The 22,416-nt window shown below is 45.7% G+C and overlaps 1 protein-coding gene across 3 annotated transcripts in view; it reads left to right on the top strand.

The window, feature by feature from the left end:
• The window catches only part of HLCS (holocarboxylase synthetase), a 194,253-nt gene that overhangs the window by 39,076 nt on the left and 132,761 nt on the right, over nt 1–22,416 (top strand). For all 3 annotated transcript variants that reach the window (XM_004697332.3, XM_045284665.1, XM_045284666.1), the window contains one exon: nt 21,406–21,677. In XM_004697332.3, coding sequence (XP_004697389.1) covers nt 21,406–21,677 — 272 coding nt within the window. The remainder of the gene's footprint in view (nt 1–21,405; nt 21,678–22,416) is intronic.

Raw genomic sequence — 22,416 nt, 5'->3', positions numbered from 1 at the left:
CACACACACACGGAGGAGGAGATGGCGGAGGAGCCTGGAACACCAGGGCTCCAGATGCTGAGACAAGGCACCTTCTCTTAGATCAGCGGTTCTCAACCTGTGGGTCTTGACCCCTTTGGGGGTTGAACGACCCTTTCACAGGGGTCGCCTGATTCATAACAGTAGCAAAATGACAGTGATGAAGAAGCAACGAAAATAATTTTATTGTTGGGGGGGTCACCACAACATGAGGAACTGTATGAAAGGGTCACAGCATTAGGAAGGTCGACAACCACTGTCCTAGAACAACAGAGAGAGAGAACAAGCGAACAAGCAAGAATGCTCTTCTCAAGAGCCAGTGTCTGAATTTGAATTTCTAGTCTCCTGTGATAAAATAACTTTGTTTGTTTTTAAAGTTACTCAGGCATTTGCATTATAGCAGCGCTGGGAGGCTAGAGCCCATTGTGAAGCCAAGCTGTCCAAGGAGGGACTGGGACAGGAGTGGCTAGGGCTGGTCAGACCGCAGCAGGTCCAACATGGTAGTGAAAGAAGCATCGGCCATCGGGGACCAGCTGGATACCCCAGTTGTCTTGCCACCTGGCATTTAGACTCAGTGAGCCCATTTAGCTCCTTGGACTCTGCAGGGATGCCCCACGGGTCCTCAAGAGGTCAACCAACCAGTCGGAAACAAGAATTAGACTGTTTGCAGCCCAAGCATGAATCAGTCATGCTAACCACGTTGCTGCAGCTGGCTGTGGAGTGTTCAGGATGTGTGACTGCTTAGATCGGGAGGAGGTGCGCATGCACACGTGTATGGGCTGCGCTGCCAAACCCTGCTACTCTGCCTGACTTGGTTCTGGTGCTTGGAATACCGGCTCATGGTGAGGGTCTGGCCAAGGGCTTGCCAAATGAGCAGCCCTGTCATCAGTGAGGTTAGGAGAAATGCCACAGTGCTCCCTCAACATCCTCCCTGCTCATTGAGGTCGACCAGGCTGTGTGCCTTCCCCACGCACCGAGGACCCCAAGAGGATGCCATCACCCATGAAGACCCTGTCTGCCTACCAGCTGTAAGAACTGGGTTGTCGCCATTACATTCCCCGAAACTCTGGTTTCCCGAGAGTGTTTAACTGTGAGTGAGAGACCCATGCAAAGAGCTCGAGTTCTCCACCTCTGTTGATTCTTTTTCTGATACCACACCCCCACCTTCTCTCTCTCTCTCTCTCTCTTACACACACACACACACACACACACACACACACACACACACACACACACACACACACACACACACACACACACACACACACACACACACACTTCTGGTTGCCTGGCAACTCACAGTGTTATGCCTGCAGTGCAGCTAATGCTGATTATTTATAATGAGACAAATGTCTCTCTGAATGGGAAACCTTTGCGGGCTAAGACCAGTTGCTTGGTGCATCTCGGATCAAGGAGCGTTCGCAGGTAGTAACTGGCACCCAGCACTGGGCTAGAGCCTAGCTGCATCCTAACCTTGGATCCTGTGAACCTGCGTGAATGCCCGCAAGTGCGACAAGTGACTGGAAAGGAAAGGCTCTCATGTGGCGTGACCAGCATACTGCCAGTGCCCTCTCTGCCCATAGCTGGCATCGTGTGTACTAACCTCCAAGCAGCCACATAGGAGCCTTGGTGACACAGCGGCTTAAGCTTAGGCCCGGGGGTTCGGGAGCAAGAACCCTCCTGACTTGACTCCTGGGGAGTGGATTTGATGTTTTCCTTTCGAGCAGCTGCGCCAATGTCTTTGCACGAGATGGAGATTGAAGCACTCGTCCGAGTAAGAGCTGGGCCATGGATGCCAAGCTGGGCATCAGCAGATACAGAATCTCTTGGACTCTAGTGGAGCCCCATAGGGTGGTGGCTGTAGTGCCCACTTGGGAGTTGGAACGTACCGGCCGCTCTGCAGGGACAAGATGTGGTGGCCTGTAGGGCAGGGTCGCTGTGAGTGGGAGTCAGCACCCTGCAGCAGCGGGAGGGATTTTTCGTCATTGGGTGCTGCGTGGTATGGTGCAGCGTCAAGGAGTGTCCAAACGCAGGGCGGATAACAATCAGAACCCACAGGAAGCTGGGTCTGAGGGGTGGAGGTCAGGCGCACCTCTGCTGCCCATTGACTTCTCTAGTTCTTACACCACTTATCTCCCCTCAGCGTGCTCCGCTTCCCTGGTGGATTCGATCATGCATTGCCCTGGCCTCACCCAGGCACAGGCAGACGCACAGGTCATTACTGTGAGTAACTCAGATCAGGATCAAGCTGAAAGCCACAGGACAAACTTCAGGTCAAGCAGCACACAGGCAAGGTCAGCGTGGCCCCCCTGAAGTGGAGAGCGCATCCCTTCTCCCGTGCAGGACAGTCCAACCGGGACAGCTCTCTCAGTGGCTTCCAGCCTTTGGGCCTTTCCACCAGGAGATCTGTCTGGGGTCGGCCACCCAGCCTTGGACTTCTCTGCTGCTGACTGCCCAGCTCACAGGCCGGGAGCAATTCAGATCTGCTCATCTCCCGCACGGCCTGCTTCGCCGCCAGCTCAGCCTTCAACCACGGTCTCTTGCAGCTGCAGCTTTGTCAGGCCTGAGAGGTCACTGTGCACCAAAGGACACGTGCCCCTCCAAGCTTCTGTCAAGGCTTCAAACCAGTTCATCCCGGGTCACTTGTGGCCAGCAAAGTGACACGAGGATGCACCTGGATTTTTAAAATGCGGGTGAACTGGGACAGGAAAGATGAAGGGAATTCCGCCCTGCTAGAAATGTAATCTCCCTCTGGGAAAACAAAGGCTGGGTGCCCCTTGCAGAGCAACTAGATGTCTTCCTTGGCCGAGTGGAAAACAACAGTGCCCATCACATAGATGGCAGCCAACCACGCAGCTACCGGCAGCAAGCTAGTCTCACACACCAGGCTCCGGAAAGGGCCCAGTGCGCTTCATCCGAGTCTCGTCCTTTCTGCGCTGTGACTGGTCACCTGCCCTGCTCCGGATCGTGGTTCTGCATCACCCACATTTTAAATACTCGGGTCTGTTCCACTTTTGTTTTGTCAGCCATGCCCAACTGGTTCAAACTGGTTTGAAGCCCTGGCTCCTGTCTACCAGGAGGCCTCAGAAACTACAGCATCTTCTAGTCTTCATGAGCGATACGTTGAAATCTTCTTCCAGAGATGAGACTCAGCCAGTGTCCTGTGAGATCTCATCAGCGGAGGCCTGTCCGACAGCAGCAGTTTCTGCCTGGCACAGACCCGCTTGTTCCCTGGGCAAAAGCAACAGCTTCCCGGAGAATAAAGCAGCCCGAGAGGCCCACCAAGAAGCTTCTCCAAAGAATCCCCCAGGGCTGGTTACTGTTTTCTTACTGGTTTATTTTTGTGAACTTGATTGAAGTATAATCACCTTCAACAAAATGTATCTATTTTGATATAGGAGGGTATGTCAAGAAATATTGCTAAAAAAATCATAGAAACCTTTATGAAAAAAAAATCACAATGTGAAACTTGTTCCTTGACATATCCTCCACCTTTCCGAAAGTGGTGTTTCCACCTATCTCTCTCACCCTCCCCCACAACTGTTTGTGCTCTTTAATTTACACCATGCCAAACGGCCGTTTTGTCAACCTCCAGGAATTCAAATCATGTTCTTTTTCAATGTTTGAGTTTGAGGATCAAAAGAGAGGTCTGAAGGAGCAAGATGAAGGCCGTAGGGTGGGTGGGGTAAGGATTCCTAGCAAACTCCTGTAGGATAGCCCCTGGTATTCTGGAACAACGAGCAAGTGCGTTTTCATTTTTCTTAAAACTTCTCTGTAATCCCCCGTGGTCATCCTGTGCCCTCTGAGGAAATCCATCAAAATGGCCTCTTTGGACTTGCCAAACACAGTGCCCATGCCCCCCCTGAGCTGACCTCTTGGCCTTGAATTTAACAGGCTCAGCAGATTCCCTCGGAAGCCACTTTGACTGAACTTTTTAATGAAGACACCCTAAGGAGGGAGCCAAGTGTTTAACGGAGGAGCCTAACTGTGGCCGCCCACTGAACCCAAAGACCCGTTTCAGCACGGTGTGCTTGTGACAAACCCATGCACATATGAACTGCAGCCCCAGTCGCAATACTTTTGACTCCCACTTGTACATTTTGACAGTTGTGTTAAAAAAAATTACCCACACAACCTCCATCGTGAAGGAATCTTGCTAGCACAATGGTTAAGCTCTCAGCTGCTGCTCAGAATGTTGGCAGTTCAAACCCGTCTAGTGGCTCTTTGGCAAAAAGACCTGATGACCTGTTCCCATAAAGATTACAGCATAGAAAGCCCTATGAGGAATATTTTTCTGTGTACAGGGTCACTTTGAGTTAGAATTGACTTAGTGGCACACAGTAATGACCCTCACTATTATAATCAAGATGTAGAACATGTCCAAGATTCCTAAAGACTCTCCTTTTCTATATCCCAGTGAACCTCCTCACCCAATTTCCTACCTCCATGCCCAGCTGAGACAACTGCTAATCCGCTTTCCCTCCCTATGGGTTAGATTTCTTTTCTGAAGCTTCAGCTAAATGGAATTACCGTATATACTTGAGTATAAGCCAACCTGAATATCAGCCGAGGCACCTAATCTTACCACCAAAACTGCATTAAAAATGTGCTAAAAAATTCAGCTTATATACGAGTATAGTATATACAGTATACAGTACATATGTGCTCTATGTCTTTTTAAAATATTTTGTCAGCATTCTATTTTTGAGATTTGCCCTTATGTTGCATGTATCAATTTTTTTTGTAGTAGTAGTGTTCCATTGTATGGGTATACCACAACTTGTTTATTTAATCATGTGTTGGACATTTTTGCGTTATTTATATTTTTGACTATTATAACTAAGCTGTTATGAACATTCATGGGCATGTGCTTTCATTTCTCTCACAAATATTTAGTGGTAGAATTCCTGGATCTTAGGAATTAAAATGTTTACTTTTATAAGAAACTGCCAAATGGTTTCCCCAATCTTTGTACCATTTTGCATTTCTACCAGCAGCTTGTGAAGGTTTCAAGTACTCCACATCCTTGCCAATTCATGATATTGTTAGAATTTAATATTTCACCATTCTAGTAGATGCTATTTCATTGTAATTTTAATTTGTATTCCCAGTATGGGAAATAATGCTGAGTATTTTTTTAACATGATTATTGGCCATCTGATGTGTTCTTTTGGGTAATGTCCCAAAAGACATCAGAGGGGGAGGGGAACCATACTGGCAGGTGCTTTATGCTGAATTCAAGCCTTGAGTTTCAATATTGAAAGATTCTATGAACAAAATAGTGGATGAAGCATCAAAAGAAGATGCAAAGAATACACAGGATCACTGTACCCAAACGTAATGTTCGACATTCACCCCTTTCAAGACACCGCATGTAAGTGAGAACTGAAGTAAGAAGTTCAAGCAACACTGAAAGCACCAGCCAAAAGCAAGGCTCTGGGAATCGATGGAATACATTTGAAATGTTTTAAAAAACTGATGAAGCACTGGAAGCACTCACTCGTCTGTGCCAGGAAATTTGGAAGATAGTTATGTGGCCAACTGACTGGAAGAGACCCGTATCTGTACCCATTCCAAAGAAGGGTAACCCAACAGAATGCTCAAATTATAGAACAATATCATTAATATCACATGCCAGTAGATTTTTGGTTGAAAATCATCCAACAATCATTACAGTAGTACATTGGCAGGGAGCTGCCAGATGTTCAGGCCAGATTCAGAAGAGGATTTGGAGCAAGCAATGTCATTGCTGCTATCAGATAGATCTTGGCTGAAAGATGTTTACTGGGGTTTTTTTTGTTTTGTTTTGTTTCCTTTTTACTATGCCAAGGCTTTCAACTGTGTGGATAGCCTTGGGAAGAATGGGAATCCCAGAACACTACATTGTGCTCATGCAGAACCTGGGCTTGGATCAAGAGGCAGTTGTGGGAATGGAACCAGGGCATACTATATGGTTTAAAATCAGGAAACGTGTGCAACAGGGTTGTATCCTTTTACCACACTTAGTCAATCTGTGTGCTGAGCATCACAGAAGATGGCTTCTATGAGGAAGACTGTGGCGTCAGGATTGGAGGAAAGCTTAACAAATGTGATATGCCCAGGACACATCCTTGCTTACTGAAAGCGAGGAGAACTTGAAATGCTTACTGATAAAGATCAAGGACAGTAGCCTTCAGTATGGATTACAACTCAATGTAAAGAAAACCAAATCCTCACAACTGAACCAATAGGTAACGTCATGGTAAATGGAGAAAAGATTGAAGTTATCAAGGATGTTGTTTTGCTTTGATCCACAATCAATGCTCATGGAAGCAGTAGTCAAGTGATCACGCAATGAAAATGCACTGTATTGGGTAAATCTGCTACACAAAAGCAAGGAGTTTATTTTGAGGACTAAGGTGCATCTAGCCCAAGCCATGCTATTTTTAAATGCCTTATATGCATGTGAAAGTTGGACATTGGACAAAGACCAAAGGAGAATTGATGTGTTTGAGTTATGGTGCTGGCAAAGAATTTTGAAAGTCCTATGGACTGCCAAAAGAACAAACAAACTTGTCTTGAAAGAAGTACAGCCAGAAAAAAAAAAAAAGAAGTACAGCCAGAATGCTTTTTAGCGGCAAGGATGGCAAGACTTTATCTCAAGTGCTTTGGACATGTGTCAGGAGTGACCAGTCCCTGGAGAAGGACATTATGCTTGGTAAAATAGAGAGGCAGTGAAGAAGATGAAGGCCCTCCATCTGGATTGAGAACAGTGGCTGCATCAATGGGCTCAACCGTAAGGATAATTGTGAGGATGGCGGAGGACCAGGCAGTATTTTGGTTTGTTGGATGTAGGGTGGCTATGAGCTGGAACCAACTGGGTGTCACCTACGTACAACAACATATGTACATCTTAAAAAGCACTTAGATGAGATGTCATCTGAGTTGGGGGTCAGTTTCTCAAGATGAGGGAGAGGCAGAAGACTATTTAGTTGCTGTCATACAGTATTGTGCTTCGTTCAACCCAAATCAACAGATAAGAGATAAGGGAATCTTATTGGAAATTAAAGTCAAATGAGGGCAGGGGAATGTGCATTTTGGAGAAGGTGATTATGTTTCTGTTGGTGGGTAAATTGGGTGGGGCAATCTCCCATCAGGAAAAAAAATTCTTCGCAGCACTTCTATAAAACCCAAGGGGAGAATACGCCCAGTACTATGCTCTGATTTGGATACTTTTGTCCCAGTTTCTAATTCAGCCCTTAGTGACCCAGACTGTGTGCTATAGACGACTAAGACTGTAGACCCTGTTCTTTCAACATCTTTCATAGACTCACTTCAGAACAGATCATGTGGCTCACTAAGAAAACTGGACTTTGCCCCATCAAGCTCGACAGTAGCCGGTGTAAGGAACTGCTGATATACTCCCTTAGACTTAAGGTGGAACCACCCTCATAGGAGAAGAAGCAATTGGCTGCTTTCCCAAGTTTATGGAATTGAAGGTCATTGCTTCATATCTCTTGTTTTGAGGATGTCCAATGAGTGGTGGCCTGGGAGTACCATATATTTACTATTTTAATGCTCTCCTTGCTTGCACATGACGTGCATTAGCCTCACAGGCATGGTTCTGCCTTTGTGGAATGAGTGCTATTGAAAGATTTGCCCTATCATCAGTCCCCATTGTGTGTATACATAGTGTTTAGTTACTTAAGAATTTACTCAGTATAAATCAACAATTCATATATTATAGCCTGAAGCTGGCTTAGCCTTGTATAATTTCTCAACTTCTATATCATTGGCTAAATTACTGATTCTTATCAATAGAATTACTTTATGCCCCAGGGGATGATTTATAACATTCTCTATTATAAAATGATACTGATGTTTCGACAGTGAACCACAGACATGTATAAACCATAGATATATGAATGGATTTTGGAATTGCATTTAATTCTAGCTCCAATCTAAGAACAATTAGCTCTTATGACCCTTATGAGGAGATCACTGAAGATAATGGGTGCTATAGCAGAGTGTGGTGAAGAAACGAGATGGTGCCTGGCTATCAGAAAGGATGGCATCTGGAGTCTTAAAGACTTGTCTTCAAACAAGCAGCCATCTAAGTGAGGTGTTAACTAAGCCCACGTGGAAGAAGTACTCCAGCCTATGTGACCCAAGGATTGTAAATAATCCAAATCTGGAGGAGGGAACGGTGTCAGAGCTTATATCACGAACACTGGTTTTGCATAAAGTGATGGATGATAATAGAAGCCCAAAATCCATTAACAGGTGCCCACATGGATGAAGCCTTTGGTGAATCTCCTCTAAACACACTCCTGGGATGTGAATAGCCGTGCTATCAGAGAGCATTGTAAAGTCAAATATGGCAGATGCAGCTGGGTTAAAATGGAACACCTTATCATTGGATCTCCCTTTTGTGACCTATTTTTAGGTTTCAGTTTTTAATATTTTCTGCATTCTTATCAGTTGAAGTTTTTCTAGGTTTTGTATAACCATTGCTGTTGGTCCTTGGTTTGATTTTGGGTTGGTTTTGTATGATTTTCTGTATATGAAGTCTAGGATAAGGCAATCTATAGAGACAGTAACTGCATGAATGATTACCTAGAGGCATGGCAGGAGAGGGTGGGGGGAAATGGGGAGGTAACAACAGTGAGGCTGAGAAGAAAATGTTCTGTAAGTGTGGTGATGAGCATAGCTCTTGATATGATTGAATGATTAAATTGTCTGTGGGGAAAAAGAAAGTGGGTCAATATTTCTCTTTGGAGAATAGACTAAAGAACTCAAAGTCATTTTGGCAGCATGGAAGTGATGGTATGTGACATAAGGAAATATTTAATTGTATCCTAAATTGCTAAAATTTAATAATAGGCAGCTCACTTAACCTAAAATTTTTTAGCTTGAGAACACCCTGGGCACACTTCTCATTTGGAAATATATATATTTTTTAGAGAGAGAGAGAGAGAGAGAGAGAGAGACAGGAGTTATAAATAATATTGATTTAGTTATGAGTCCATGGCTTCAATGGGAAAGTTGAATTTTGGGGGGAAACACATATTTGAGTATCCCATTCATTGCATGCACATTGAGTCCAAAATATGTTTTCTTTGTAAGAAAATGAGACATTAAGTATTATTGACTGTAAACATTTTTTTTTAAGTTTTCAAGTTTTGTTCTTAAATTGTATTTGATGAAAAAAACCAATGGCCATCAAGTTGCTTCTGACTTATAGCAACCCTTTAGGACAGAGTAGAACAGCCCCTTTGGGTTTCCAAGACTGTTAATTCTTTAAAATCCCAAAGCAAACACACTATGAATCTTTGTAGTAGAAGAAAGCCTCTTCTTTTTCCAAGGGTTTCAAACGGCTGACCTTGGGGTTAGCAGTCCAATGCGCAGCACACTGAAATCTTAGAGAAAGGTAAAACCAAATTTTTGAGGTTCAAATGTTAGAAAAGCAACATTAATTAGAAGCTTTTAATGAACCTCAAAAACCAAGCTCACTGCCACGGAGTCACTGCTGACTCAGTGACCCGCGTGGGTTTCTGAGACGGTCACTGTGTGGGAGTAAGAAGCCCAGTCTTTGTGTTGCGGAGGTGCTGGTGGTTTTGAATTACGGACCATGAAGATTGGAGCCCAATGCATAACCACAATACCACCAGGACTCATTTTTAAATAAATCATTTTATTGGGGGGCTCTCGTATAACTCTTATCACAATCCATCCACCCATCTGTTGAGTCAAGCACATTTGTACATTTTTTGCCATTCTCAAAACATTTGCTTTCTACTTGAGTCCTTGGTATCAGCTCCTCATTTTCCCCCTCCCTCCCCCACCCTCCCTCATGAACCCTTGGTAATTTATAAATTATCATTTTTTCAGGTCTTACACTGTCCGATGTCTCCCTTCACCCATTTTCCTGTTGTCCGTCCCCCAAAGAGGGGGTTAAATGTAGATCATTGTGATCAGTTCTCCCTTTCTCCCCTATCTTCCCTTTCCCCTCCTGGTACCCCTACTTTCATTATTGGTCCTGAGGTATTTTTTCTGTCCTGGATTCCCTGTGTTTCCAGCTCTTATCTGTACCAGTGTACATCCTCTGGTCTAGCCGGATTTGTAAGGTAGAATTGGGATCATGATAGTGGAAGGAGGAAACATTAAAGCACTAGAGGAAAACTGTCTGTTTCACCGTTGCAATACTGCACCCTGACTGGCTCACCTCCTCCCCGAAACCCTTCTGTAAGGGGATGTCCAGTTGCCTACAGATGGGCTTTGGGTCTCTACTCTGCACTCCCCATCATTCACATTGATATGATTTTTTTGTTCTTTGATGCCTGATACCTGATCTTATTGACACCTCATGATTAAGGTGACCAAATTTTAACATTGGTAAAGCTGGACACCATTGATAAAATTCATATCCTGGTGAAATAGCCACATGGCAGCCAAAAACCGTATACCCTAGCTTGTCATGCATTCTTTCCAAAAATCGGGACTTTTTAAAACACCATGGGACGTGGGACAAATTGTTAAAAATCGGGACTATCCCTCCAAAAGCTGGACGTCTGGTCACCTTACTCATGATCACACAGGCTGGTGTGCTTCTTCCATGTGGGCTTTGTTGTTGCTCAGCTAGATGATCACTTGTTTATCTTCAATCCTTTAAGACCCCAGATACTATATCTTTTGATAGCCGGCACCATCAGTTTTCTTCACTTTTGCTTATGCACCCACTTTGTCTCTAGCAATCGTGTAGGGGAGGTAAGCACCAGTTTAATAGAACAAAGTGTTCTTGCATTGAGGGAGTACTTGAGTAGAGGTCCAATGTCCATCTGCGACCTAATAATAAACCCAAAAATGTATGCATATAGATCTATTTCCCCATCATCACATATAAATATATTTACATATGCACATGCCTGTATTTAGACTTCTATAAATGCCCTTTGCTTCCTAGTTCTTTCCTCTATTTCTGTTGACATTCCTCTTGTCTCACTATCATGCTCAGCCTTCATTTGGGTTTCCATAATTCCTCTTGGTTACATTACCCTTAATCAAATCCTACCAGACCTCCTACACCCTCCTCGCCGTAGATTTCGAATCACTTGTTGTTCCCTTGTCCCTGGGTTTGTTAACACCTACTTCCTTTCTCCCGCCACCCCTTCTTCCAGCCTCCCCCCCCCCCTTAACCGCCAGTCCCATTGTTCGGTCGTAGATGGTTTATCCTGCCTATGTTATCGATAGACCTGCAGAGATAATAATATGCACAAAAAACAAGACAGAGCAAAACAAAGCAACAAAAGAAAAAAAAACAACAACAAACCAATGACACAAAAAAAGAAAAGCCTGTAAATATTTCAAGGTCTGTGTGTTGACCTTTAGGAGTGTGTTGAGTCTGATGTACCACGCCCTGGCCTCACAGTCTATTTTTGGTATTCCCTTGGGATTTCGTTGCTCTGTTCCCCTTGCTGTTCTGTTGCACACCCTTAGTGTTTTTCCTCGGTGTGGTGGGGTCAGATCAGTAACAATTCCTGCACTGTGTCTCCAGTGTTGTCCCCATAGCCCTATGGTTTAAGTGAGGGATGTTGTGTCTCCTAGTGGGGCTGGCCCTGTGGTCCTCTCTGTGCCTTGGCTGCTCTGAGTGGGAATATCATCCTTAGGGCTTGGTGGGCCAGGATGTGTTCCCCTCTCTCGTCCTCCCCCTTCATTTGCTGCTGTGTGCTCTGATCAGACATGTCCCTCTCCCTGAACTATAGCTTCAAGTGCTGTCCTCTGGAGTGAATTCTTCTGTGGGGAGGAGGGGGGCTGGTCCCGGTCTTCCTTTTTCATTGTCCAGCCTTTACCTTATATGCAGGTAAAGGCAAGGCAAAGCAAGGAAAATGCCTTGCCGTGGGTCAAGTGCGCCTTAGTCAACAAATTGACATCCTTGATTTTTAACCCTTTCAAGAGAGCATGTGCAACTGATTTTCTCAGTACCATAAAAATGTCATGTGAGCTCTTGACTGCTGTTTCCATGAGCATTTGCACTGAAGTGAAATTACTTGCGATGGCTCTTCTATCCATAGCCTTTGTAACTTCCATCCAATGACGGGGTGGAAGAATGCAAATAAGGGGGGACTGGTCAGTTTTGACCTTATTTTGGGTACCAGGTGAGCCATCTCAAGGCAGAAGACGAGAATTCCATAACCACCAAGGAAGAACAGTTACCAACAGAGTGCATATGAAATCCTTGTGTGAAGTGGCAGGGATACCAGAGGCAACAACATCTAGACAATGAGATAGAGCAGCCGCCTTCCCGACCCACTGAATAAAGCTGAATGCCTTCGGGCAGGAGGCTGGCTTGCAGAATGGGGTGCGATTTTGGCATTTATGAGAACCAGAGGAGCTTGTTAACACTTGCCCAAGCAGGACAGAGGGTAAGGGGCTGTGTGGCCAAGAGGCTGATGACCAGAGGGAGAAACATGCTAGCCATTGTGGCTGAGAAGAGGCACTGCTGTGGACAAGAGGACTCTTTCCAAGGTTTTCTGATCTTGGCTTGTTGTGACCTGCTCACTTCCCTGATAAACCTCCATAATTGTGAATACTGTGGGTCAGTTTTGTGTGGCCACTTCAGTGGACTGTTGAACCCAGCAGAGATGTAGAGTGTAAACATAGGCTAAAGGAGAATACCAAAGGTCCCATGAAGATTACTCATATCTTCTCTCCAGAAGCTGATAATGCTCCCACTTAAGTGGACCAGGGATATATATAAACCTTAGACATATGAATGAATTTTGAACTTGCACTTAATTATAAACCCTAACCTAAGAACAATTCATTCTTTTGATGTGGCCCTACTTGATATTGCCCTCATAACATGATCTCTGAAGGTATGGGTACCACAGAAAAGTGTGGTGAAGAAACTTGATGGTCCTTGGATATCAAAAATAATAGTATTTGGAATCTTAAAGGCTTGTCTTGAAATAAGCAGCAATCTAAGTGAGGTGACCCTATGTCCACATAGAAGGACACCAGCCTGTGTGATCCAAGGACCGAAAATAATAAAAATCCATGATCAGAAGAGGGAATTATAGTAGCACTTAAAGTCTGAGTACTTGGTTTGCAGAAGGCTAAAGATGACAGTGAAAGCCCAAAATCCATTGGTAAAGTCTCCATTAGATTCCCAGGAACATGGACCAGGAATGTGAGTGGTCTTTTTAAACAGAGTGCATTAGAAAAAGCATTTCCTCCATCCACCTCATCAATCTAGGTAGGGGCAGACTCCCCTGGGGGCTTGCTTGGGTGTGTGCTTGATGAAGATCACCATGTGAGGGGTTGCATAGTCATGAGTCATGCCTGAATGCATTGGGGAGCTCCCTGGACCCATCTTGTAAATTCCTCTGTTGGCCACCATGTATATATCCCAATCATGGCCCACTTCCTACTCCAATAATCCCACCTGTAACTATGATATATTGATCAGCCATCAACTATGCATTTGTGACAGTTTTCCTTGACCTTTCATGTCCTTTTTTGAGTTCTGTATATCTGTAAGCCCCTGGATGCCATAATGACTTCATGCCAATAGTCTCCCTCATCTGGATAATGTCTAGATGCAATTAAGACTTTAATGAATGTTCTTTAAACAAAGATAAAGAGGGTGGCAGGTGGACGTTTGTCTGACTTCCGCCTCCTAGGAACCATCCCTGGACACATGTGGAGTTGGGTTCTCCTTCCCTAGTGACGCTGGAGCATTTGTTGTTGATCCAAGAACAAGAAGCCACCCATGACAGCTGCCGTTTCTTTGCCATCTGTCACGGTGTTGTTTACCAGACCCGTTGTAAGGATTTTAATTTTCTTTTGGTTCAGATGTAATCTTTACTGAAAGTTGAAATGTTTTAACTTTATGAGAAGGTGCTTCCTGTCATCGTTATGTGCATACCTCAGGTCATTAGTGAACTTTCCTCTAATTGAGTTGCTGCAGTCTTCTTCTTGGATTAGTTATTCCGTTTGTAGACTGAAGCAGCAAGTGAAAGCAAACAACTCGGAGACACACCCTCTCTCATTCTAAACCATGGACTAGCTCTTTGACCTTGTCTCCTTTGGCTCATGATAACCTGGATACCTGCTGTTTATAGTGCTCCTTTAGCATTAGGGAAGTTCATACGTATGTATCTAAATCAAAAGGGAAACAAACCTCACTGCCATTGAGTTGATGCCACCTCATAGTGACCCTTTAGGAAGGGTAGAACTGCCCTTGTGAGTTTCCGAGACTGTAACCCTCTCTCGCTCTCTCTCTTTTTTGACTATACCCCTTTAAGGGAGTAGAAAGCCTTGTCTTGCTCCCTAGGAGCAACTGATGGTTTAGAACTGCTGAACTTGTGGTTAGTGACACCATGCTTAACCACTATACCAGCAGGGCTCCTTTGCATGTATTTAGTGAGTGCTTAGTAAGTGGTGCAGTTGGGAGAAAGGCAGGAAGAGGCGTATGTTGTCTTCACAGCACTTTTGTTTTTCCATGAAGGCAATAAGACATGGAACAAAGAGTTGTACAAGTTACATAATTACAGTTGTGATGATTGCTATAAAGTGACTAAGGGTATGTGTGAGAGAGACCTAACTTAGCCTGGGAGGGAGGTGTGGGTCAGGGAAGGCTTTCCTTAGAAAGTGATGTAGCGTTGCCTCCAATGTATGGCACGCATCTGTGCAACAGAAAGAAGCATTGCCCAGCGCTGGGCCTGCCTCGCCGTCTCCGGTCTGTTTGAGCCCGTTGTTGCAGCCAGCGACTCCCTGGGGGTTTCTCTCATTCTCACAGACCCTCTCCTTTACCAAACAGGATGCCATTTTCCAGTGATTGGTCTTTCCTGACGAAGTGTCCAAACCAAGTGAGCTCCAGTCTTCCCATCCCCTGTTAGAGCAGTGCTTCCCTCTGGACAGGCTTGTTCACTTTTCTGACCTCCGCGGTCCGTCTCATATTCTCAGCCAGCACTGTAATTCGACGCGTCAATTCTTCTGTCTTTCATTTCATTGTCCGACTTCTGCCATGTGTATGAGGCGATCTTTGGAACAGCCAAGGCTTAGATCATCGAAGCGACATCTTTGATATGTGACACTTTAAAAGAGGGCTTGTGCAGCAGATTTTCCCGATCCAACACATCATTTGGGTTCTTGACTGCTGCTTCCTGTAGGAGATGATTGTTGATCCAAGTAAAGAAATTTCCGACAACTTCAGTTTCTCTGCCAGCACCAAACCCAAACCAAACTCACTGCCATCGGGCCATGCTGACTCAGTGACCACCCTATGTGACAGGGTAGAACTGCCCCTGTGGATATCCCAGAGTGCAACTCTCTACAGAGGCAGACAACCTCATTTTTCTCCTGAGGGGCAGCTGCCGGACCTTGAGCTCAGCCGCCCAACCCAGAACCCACTACTGCCCCAGTGCTCATTCATCTCCGAGCCAGCCGGGTGGATTTGGAAAGCGGAGGTGATCATACTACTTATGTCGGCACATTTGCCTTGAGATACATATTCTAAAGCATTTTTCTGTCATGGCATTTTCATACTATCCTACTTGCCTTTACTAGCATTCTGGTAAAAACCAAGCCCGCATCCTTTCCACTGTATGTAGTGCAGCGACACTGACGGTGCTCTAGTTGTTGTGGTAACTCGAATGTGTCTGCAGGGAAGTACTAGACAAGTTGGTATTAACAGGTAGTAGGATTTTGATATTTCTTGTCACTAGACTTGCAGTTTTCTGTCCAGGGGTCATGGTGGGTGCAGGCAGGGAGCAGCCTAAAAGCTTTCCACATGTACTGCTTTTTTAATGACTTAGAGTTGTGCTTGGTTGTAGTGAATACAAGTATCTAGTGGAATTGTATGTGGCACACGGTTATGCCTCATTTGATGTCTTCTGAATTCTCTGTGCTCTGAGTAATTTTTATGATTCTGAGCAAGCCTTGAAATTTCTATGAAAGAAGTAACAAAAACCTATGTGCCTTGCTTTTATCCATTCTAATAGATTTTGCCAGTTCTTAACACCTCCCCAAGCATTGCTTTTGAAGACAAATGATTTGGGATATGACTTAGCCCCAGTAGACTTAAGGGTGATGATGTCATTCCTTGAGAAACTTGCATGCGAATAAAAACCAACGATTAAAGTTGTCAGGTCAGGCTGAGCCACTTTGCCAAAGGGCGCCGAGACAGGGAGCTCCTGGGTGACGAGCACAATCAGTCCCCGACTGCGCCGTTCTGCCTTCAGGTGGGCTCTGTAGGCGAGTTGGAACAGGTGCATACGGTTCTTCCTTAGCCTTTCTTTTCTACAGGATGAGATTCACAGCCGATTCCGGGACTCACAGGCTGACCGTGGCGTGAATGAACATGTGATGAAGAGTTTGTTGGGAGTAGAGCTGGTGCTATAATTTCAGAGCGAGAGCAAATTTACATCAACCCAACGGAGTGTTTTGTCACCCCATGGACTGCCTGTATTTGAGCTTTTTAAGTGAGTTTGCCCTTCCTGCTCTCCATACATGGTGTTTCTGTGTTTGAGGCCAATAGGCTTTCCCCAGATATTTCATAAATAGACGACATATTGTCAGCCAATCTGATTACTTCACTCCAGAGAAGACGCTTGGCTTTATTCCTGTTCTTTTCCATTTCATCCTGGTTTTCGTTGACTTTGGGGGGATTCACATCACCTACATCTGATGCTCAATCACTGAGCTCTCTGCTTGAATGAGTGAAAACCAGGCTTAGTTGGGACCTGTTTCTTTAAGGAGCCCTGGTGGCCTGGTGGTTATATATTGGGCTACTAACTGCAAGGTCAGTAGTTCAAAACCACCAGTTGCTCTGAGTGAGAAAGACGGGGCTTTCTACTCCTGTAAAGGGTTACAGTCTTGGAAATCCACAGGGTCGTTTTGGTTGGAATCTATCTTTGACGTTAGTGGTGGTTTAGTGGTGGAACTCTTGCCTCCTAGGTGGGAGACCCAAGATCAGTTCCCTGACAATGAACCTCATATGTAGCCACTGCCTGCCTGTCAGTGGAGGCTTAGTGTTGCTGTGATGTGGAACAGGGTTCAGCTGAGCTCCCAGACTCAGGTGAGGCTAGGAAGAGAGGCCCAGTGATCTGAGCATCAGCCAAGGAAAGCCCTGTGCATCGCCTTGGTCTGATCTGTGATCAGTCACGAGAATGGCTCATTGTTTCCTTCCTTTGTGCAAGGGATCGCAGTAGTAGGTGAGTGACGTGTTTGCTGCAACACTGCAACTGCGCTCCTCAGAATCTGCTTCCTACTGCTCTGTCCTTATCCATCTGCCTCCTTCCTGCCTACAAAACCGGACGCACCACTCCCAGGACCCTCTCCCTGCCCCCATGCCTGGGTTCCTCTTGCCTCTTCAAGAGTCTCCTTTGTACACTTTCCCCCACCTCCCAAATCTAAGGCGTAGGTCCACAAAATTATTTGGCCTACCACCCTCTTTTCAGAAAAAACAAAGCAAAACAAAAAACCTCAGTGCTCCCCCTGGCCCCCCTCGGCAATTAAGAACTTTTGTAATGTAGTCCACTATCCAGGATGAAGTGTCGATATCTACTTTTGAAGTCTTCCCCCTACTGTCCAACTGCCCGCCCCCAGCCCCCTAAGGGCCAGTATTGCCCACTTTGGGAACACTGAATCATTGGCCCCTCGGAGCTCTTTCCTGGCCTTCACAGGCACTCTGCAGCCGGTATTCCCAGCCTCATGGCTTTAAGCTCTCTCAAGCCTGGGAAGTCTCAACTTACACCTGAACTCTAGACTCGCGCTGCCTGTTCTTGCTTCCTTTGAATTTCTGTTGCTGCTGTCGTCAGGCGCCAAGGGGTCAGTGTCTGGTGACCCGTGCACAACAACGAGGCACCACCCAGGCCTGCACCTTCCTCACAATTGTTTTATGCCCATTGTTACAGCCACTGTGTCAGTCCATCTCGTTGGGCTGCCCCTCTACTTAACCAACCCGGACAGCTCCTTGGGGTACAAATGACCCTGTTTCTCTGACTGCCTCCCCCCTCCCCTCCCACACACCCACACTATGTACTTGCTTGTTCTGTGCCTGTGTGACCGGCCTTTCATATCACTCAGTAGTGAGGGAGACACACCGGGCCCCGCATTGACCCCAGCTGGTTGTTTCTATACATTTCTGTGCACTGTGGAGTGGGTAGATAGGACAGGTTTCAGGGTCCTTGTTCTAACAAACAAATCTGTCTTGGAAGAAGTACAGCCACCACAATGCTCCTTAGAGGCCATACTTTAGACATGTGGTCAGGAAGCATCGGTGCCTGGAGAAGGACAGCATGCTCAGTGAAGTGGAGCAGCAGCGAGGGAGAGGAAGGCCCTCGGCAAGATCGACTGGCACAGTGGCTGCAATAGTGGACTCAAACATAAGAACAATTGCAGGCCTGGGCAGTGCTTCATTCTGTTGTACATAGAGTTATATGTATGAGTCAGAACTGACCGGATGGCTCCCAGCAGCAGCAACATTATCTCACAGGGCCAGGGGGTTGTCATTCAGTCTGTAATGTGTCTAAAATGTGATCTGTCAGCAAATCTTGCTGCGCTGTATTAACATCCTTTCCCCTCCATTGTCATCGCACCCTGCGTGATGCCAGTCTTTATCGCTGGTTTCTCCCCTTTCCTCCGGTTCACTTTCTTCCGGTCCCAGAACTCCTCAGGCCTGTGCTCCTCCAGTGAGTGGGAGCCGTGTCCTTACTGGGGCCTTCTGTGCCAGGCTCCCTCCAGCATGGGATCTTCTGTCCTCTCCCATCTCTGGCCTCAATGCTTTCTTCTTCCAGCTCCCTCCAATCTCCTGCCAGTTCCCTCTGAGCCTTTGCATTTGCCCTTCCCTGAACTCTTTCTATAAATCAGCATAACTGACATCATTGCACGGACTTTATTATACTGCCCTCCCTCATCTCCTTCAGGTCTCCGCTCGGATGTCATCTTCTCAGTGGGGTCTTTCTGCCCATCCTATTGGAAATAACTTGACCCCTACACTTCTTATCCTTGCTCCCTGCCTAATTTTCTTAGCTGCTGGACAAGGAATCTTGGTGGCATAGTGGGTTCTACATTGGACTGCTACCCTCAGTCAGCAGTTTGAAACCACCAGCTGCTCTGCGAGAGAAAGGTGAGGCTTTCTACTCCCGTAAACAGTTCCAGCCTTGGAAACCCAGAGGCCAGTTATACCTTGTCTGATAGCAGTGGTTCTCAGCTTTCCTAATGCCATGACCCTTTCATATAGTTCCTCATGTTGTGGTGACCCCCAACCAGAAAATTATTTGCTACTTCATAACTGTAATTTTGCTACTGTTATGAATCGTCATGTAAATATCTGATATGCAGGATATATTTTCATTGTTAAACATTGAACATAATTAAAACATAGAGATTAATCACAAAACAGTATGTAATTATATATTGTGAAATAGTTATTTGTAATGACAAATAAGTGAAAATTTGTCTGGCACCATGGTGTAGCATGGGTAACAGTCTTCACGCTGGGTACTCGTATGTGGGCGTATGTGCATGTGGGTGGACCCACCTGGAGATGGATAGAGGAGTGGTGTCTCGGTTTCTAAGACCATCGGAAATATATGTTTTCTGATGGTCTTCGGCGACCCCTGTGAAAGGGTCATTCAACCCCCCAAAGAGGTCACGACCCACAGGTTGAGAACCACTGTCTTAGAGGATCACTAGGAGTTGGAATTGCCTTGATGGCAGTGAGTTTGGTTTTTGGCTTGGTGGCCCTTATACTGTCTAACCAGTTTGTACCAGTGGGTTCTGACACCTGGGGGACTGCGTGTGTGTCCGAGTTGAGGTGGGCTTCATTTTTACGGGGTGATTTTTGGGAAGCACTATTTTTCTTCCAAGGTGTCTCTGGGTGGGGTTGAGGCCCTAGTCTTTAGGTTGGCAGTTTAGCCTGTTCACCATTTGTAACATCTGCATTCTCTGTATCATGCTTATTCATTTTACGTCTGATCTGACTCCCACACTAGACTATAAACCTTTTGGGGACAGGGGCTTTGGTCCCTTTGTTCCACGGGGGAAATCTCTAAGCCCACAAGAATGCCTGCAAGGTAGCAGACATCCATAGCATTTGTGGAGTGAATGAAAGAAAGACTAGGTTGCTAAAATATTTCAGTTGAATTGTTTGCCTTTATAACAGATAATGGCTTACTTATCATTTTGTGGGGTTTATTTTTTATTTTTTTATTAGCAGCCCTGGTGGTGCAGTGGTTACGCATTGGGCTGTGATACACAAGGTTAGCAGTTCAAAACCACCAGCTGCTCCGTAGGAGAAAGACAGGGTTTTCTACTCTCATCAAGAGTTAGTGTTAAAAAAAAAAAAAAAAAAGAGTTACAGTGTTGGGGGTTGGGGGGAGGCATAAAAAAGAAAAAAAAGAGTTACAGTGTTGGCAAGCCAGTCAGGGTGCAGCATAGCACCATTGAAGCATACAACGCTCCTCTAGTTCTGTAATGCTTCCTACTCCCCACTGTTGTGACCCCCAATATTACCTTACAAATCCGGCTAGACCAGAGCACGTACACGGGTACAGATAAGAGCTCGAAACACAGGGAATCTGGGATGGGTAAACTCCTCAGGACCGATAATGAGAGTAGTGATATCAGGAGGGTAGGGGAAGGTGGGAGGAGAAGGGGGAACTGCTCACAATGATCTACATATAATTCTCTCCCAGGGGGACGGACAACAGAAAAGTGGGTGAAGGGAAACATCAGTCAATGTAAGACATGAAAAAAATAATAATTTATAAATTATCAAGGGTTCATGAGGGAGGGAGGGTGGGTGAGGAAGGGGGAAAATGAGAAGCTGATATCAAAGGCTCAAGAAGAAAGAAAATGTTTTGAGAATGATGATGGCAACAGATGTACAAATGTGCTTGACACAATGGATGGATGGATGGATTGTGATAAGAGTTATATGAGCCCCCAATAAAATGATTTTTTTTAAAAAGTTACCGTCTTGGAAACTCACAGGAGGCAGCTTTACACTGTCCTGTAGGGTCAGTATGAGTTGGCATTAACTCAATAGCTTGGAGATTAGCAGTCCACCCTGTAACCCACCGTGGCACTAAGGAACCGGGAAGTACTTCTCCTAAGGATCCCTGGTGGTCCTGTGGGTGATAGTTGGGCTGCGAGTAGTAGGATCAGCTGCGCAAACCCCCCAGCCACCCTGGGGGAAAGATGAGGCAATCTGCTTTCATAGGGATTCCCAGCCTCAGCACCCCAGGGAGCTGTCCTGCTCTGTCGGACAGGGTGGCTGTGAGGTGGCGTCAGCTTGATGACGGTGGGTGTATGTGATCACAGTGGCATTTTAAGGACAAGCATCCACCCTTCCATGTGATACCAAGTTACAGCCTTTCCCTTTCTTTTCGTCTGACACAGGAAAGCCAGGGTGCGCTGATGCAGTGGCTGGAGACACATGTGGGTCCCGAAGGAGTAATCACATCCAGCAAGTGCTCCCTTAAATTCGTGTCCTCCTGCCCACCCGACACGGAAATCACCCCGTCCTCTCTCCCTGTTGTCACGGACTCCGAGCACTTCTCATCAGAACACTTTGACTTGGAGATCTATCGGCACAACCTGCAGACACAGCATCTGGGCAAAACCATTCTGTTCGCTGAAGTGACATCCACCACGATGACCCTTCTGGAGGGGTGAGTGCCGGGAGACCATCTACCTGCTCACCGGAAGGCAGCCTGTTAGGGCCTCTACTCAGTAATCAGTGGAGGGGAGGGGACAGAGTTACATAGAGCAGTGCATTTTAATCAACCTACCTACCACCAAGAGGGGCATAGCAACCCTGTTAAACCCTAGAAGAGTTACAATGTCGGAAGAGAAGCGAAATTCAGTTCTTTGAGAAGAATTGTCTTTTGAGGAACAGGAGGTTGTTTTACTTTGGGGCTCATCCTATAACGAGGCCTTTCACATTGCCCTTGGAGAAAGAGTATTAAGGGGAAATGTTTCTCCGGTGACGTTACCGCTGGAAAGCAGCTACTTCTGTGGTGTTGGAACCATTGTTGGACATTTAGTTTAGGGGGTTTTGTAAGGGTGTTAGAATAGCAAAATTGACTGGTGGTTAAGCTGTGTTAAATGGAAATGATTACAGAGTTTTGTATTCTGAAAACCTGTCTTGTTAGGGTCCCGCCCAAGACAGTTGTAAGCACCCTAATCCTGTGAGATGTTTGGAATGCAGTCCAAGTGACAGTTCTCTTTTTCTGTCCTTCTGTTTTATCAACTGAGTGCAGGCTGACAAAGCAAAACAGATGAAGGCATTTTTTTACCCCCAAATTAATGAGTATCAATGAGTAACAGTCTTATGTTATGCTCAGCTGGTTTAAGATGGTAGCGTTAGGGAGAGAAGAAAAACAGAAGAACATCCCGTAACATGGGGTC

The sequence above is a fragment of the Echinops telfairi genome, unplaced genomic scaffold (genome assembly GCF_000313985.2).
Source record: "Echinops telfairi isolate 266 unplaced genomic scaffold, ASM31398v2 ScPeMD7_7469;HRSCAF=8507_0, whole genome shotgun sequence".
In the NCBI taxonomy this organism is placed as follows: Eukaryota; Metazoa; Chordata; class Mammalia; order Afrosoricida; family Tenrecidae; genus Echinops; species Echinops telfairi.
This window is presented reverse-complemented; position numbering and strand designations above follow the sequence as displayed.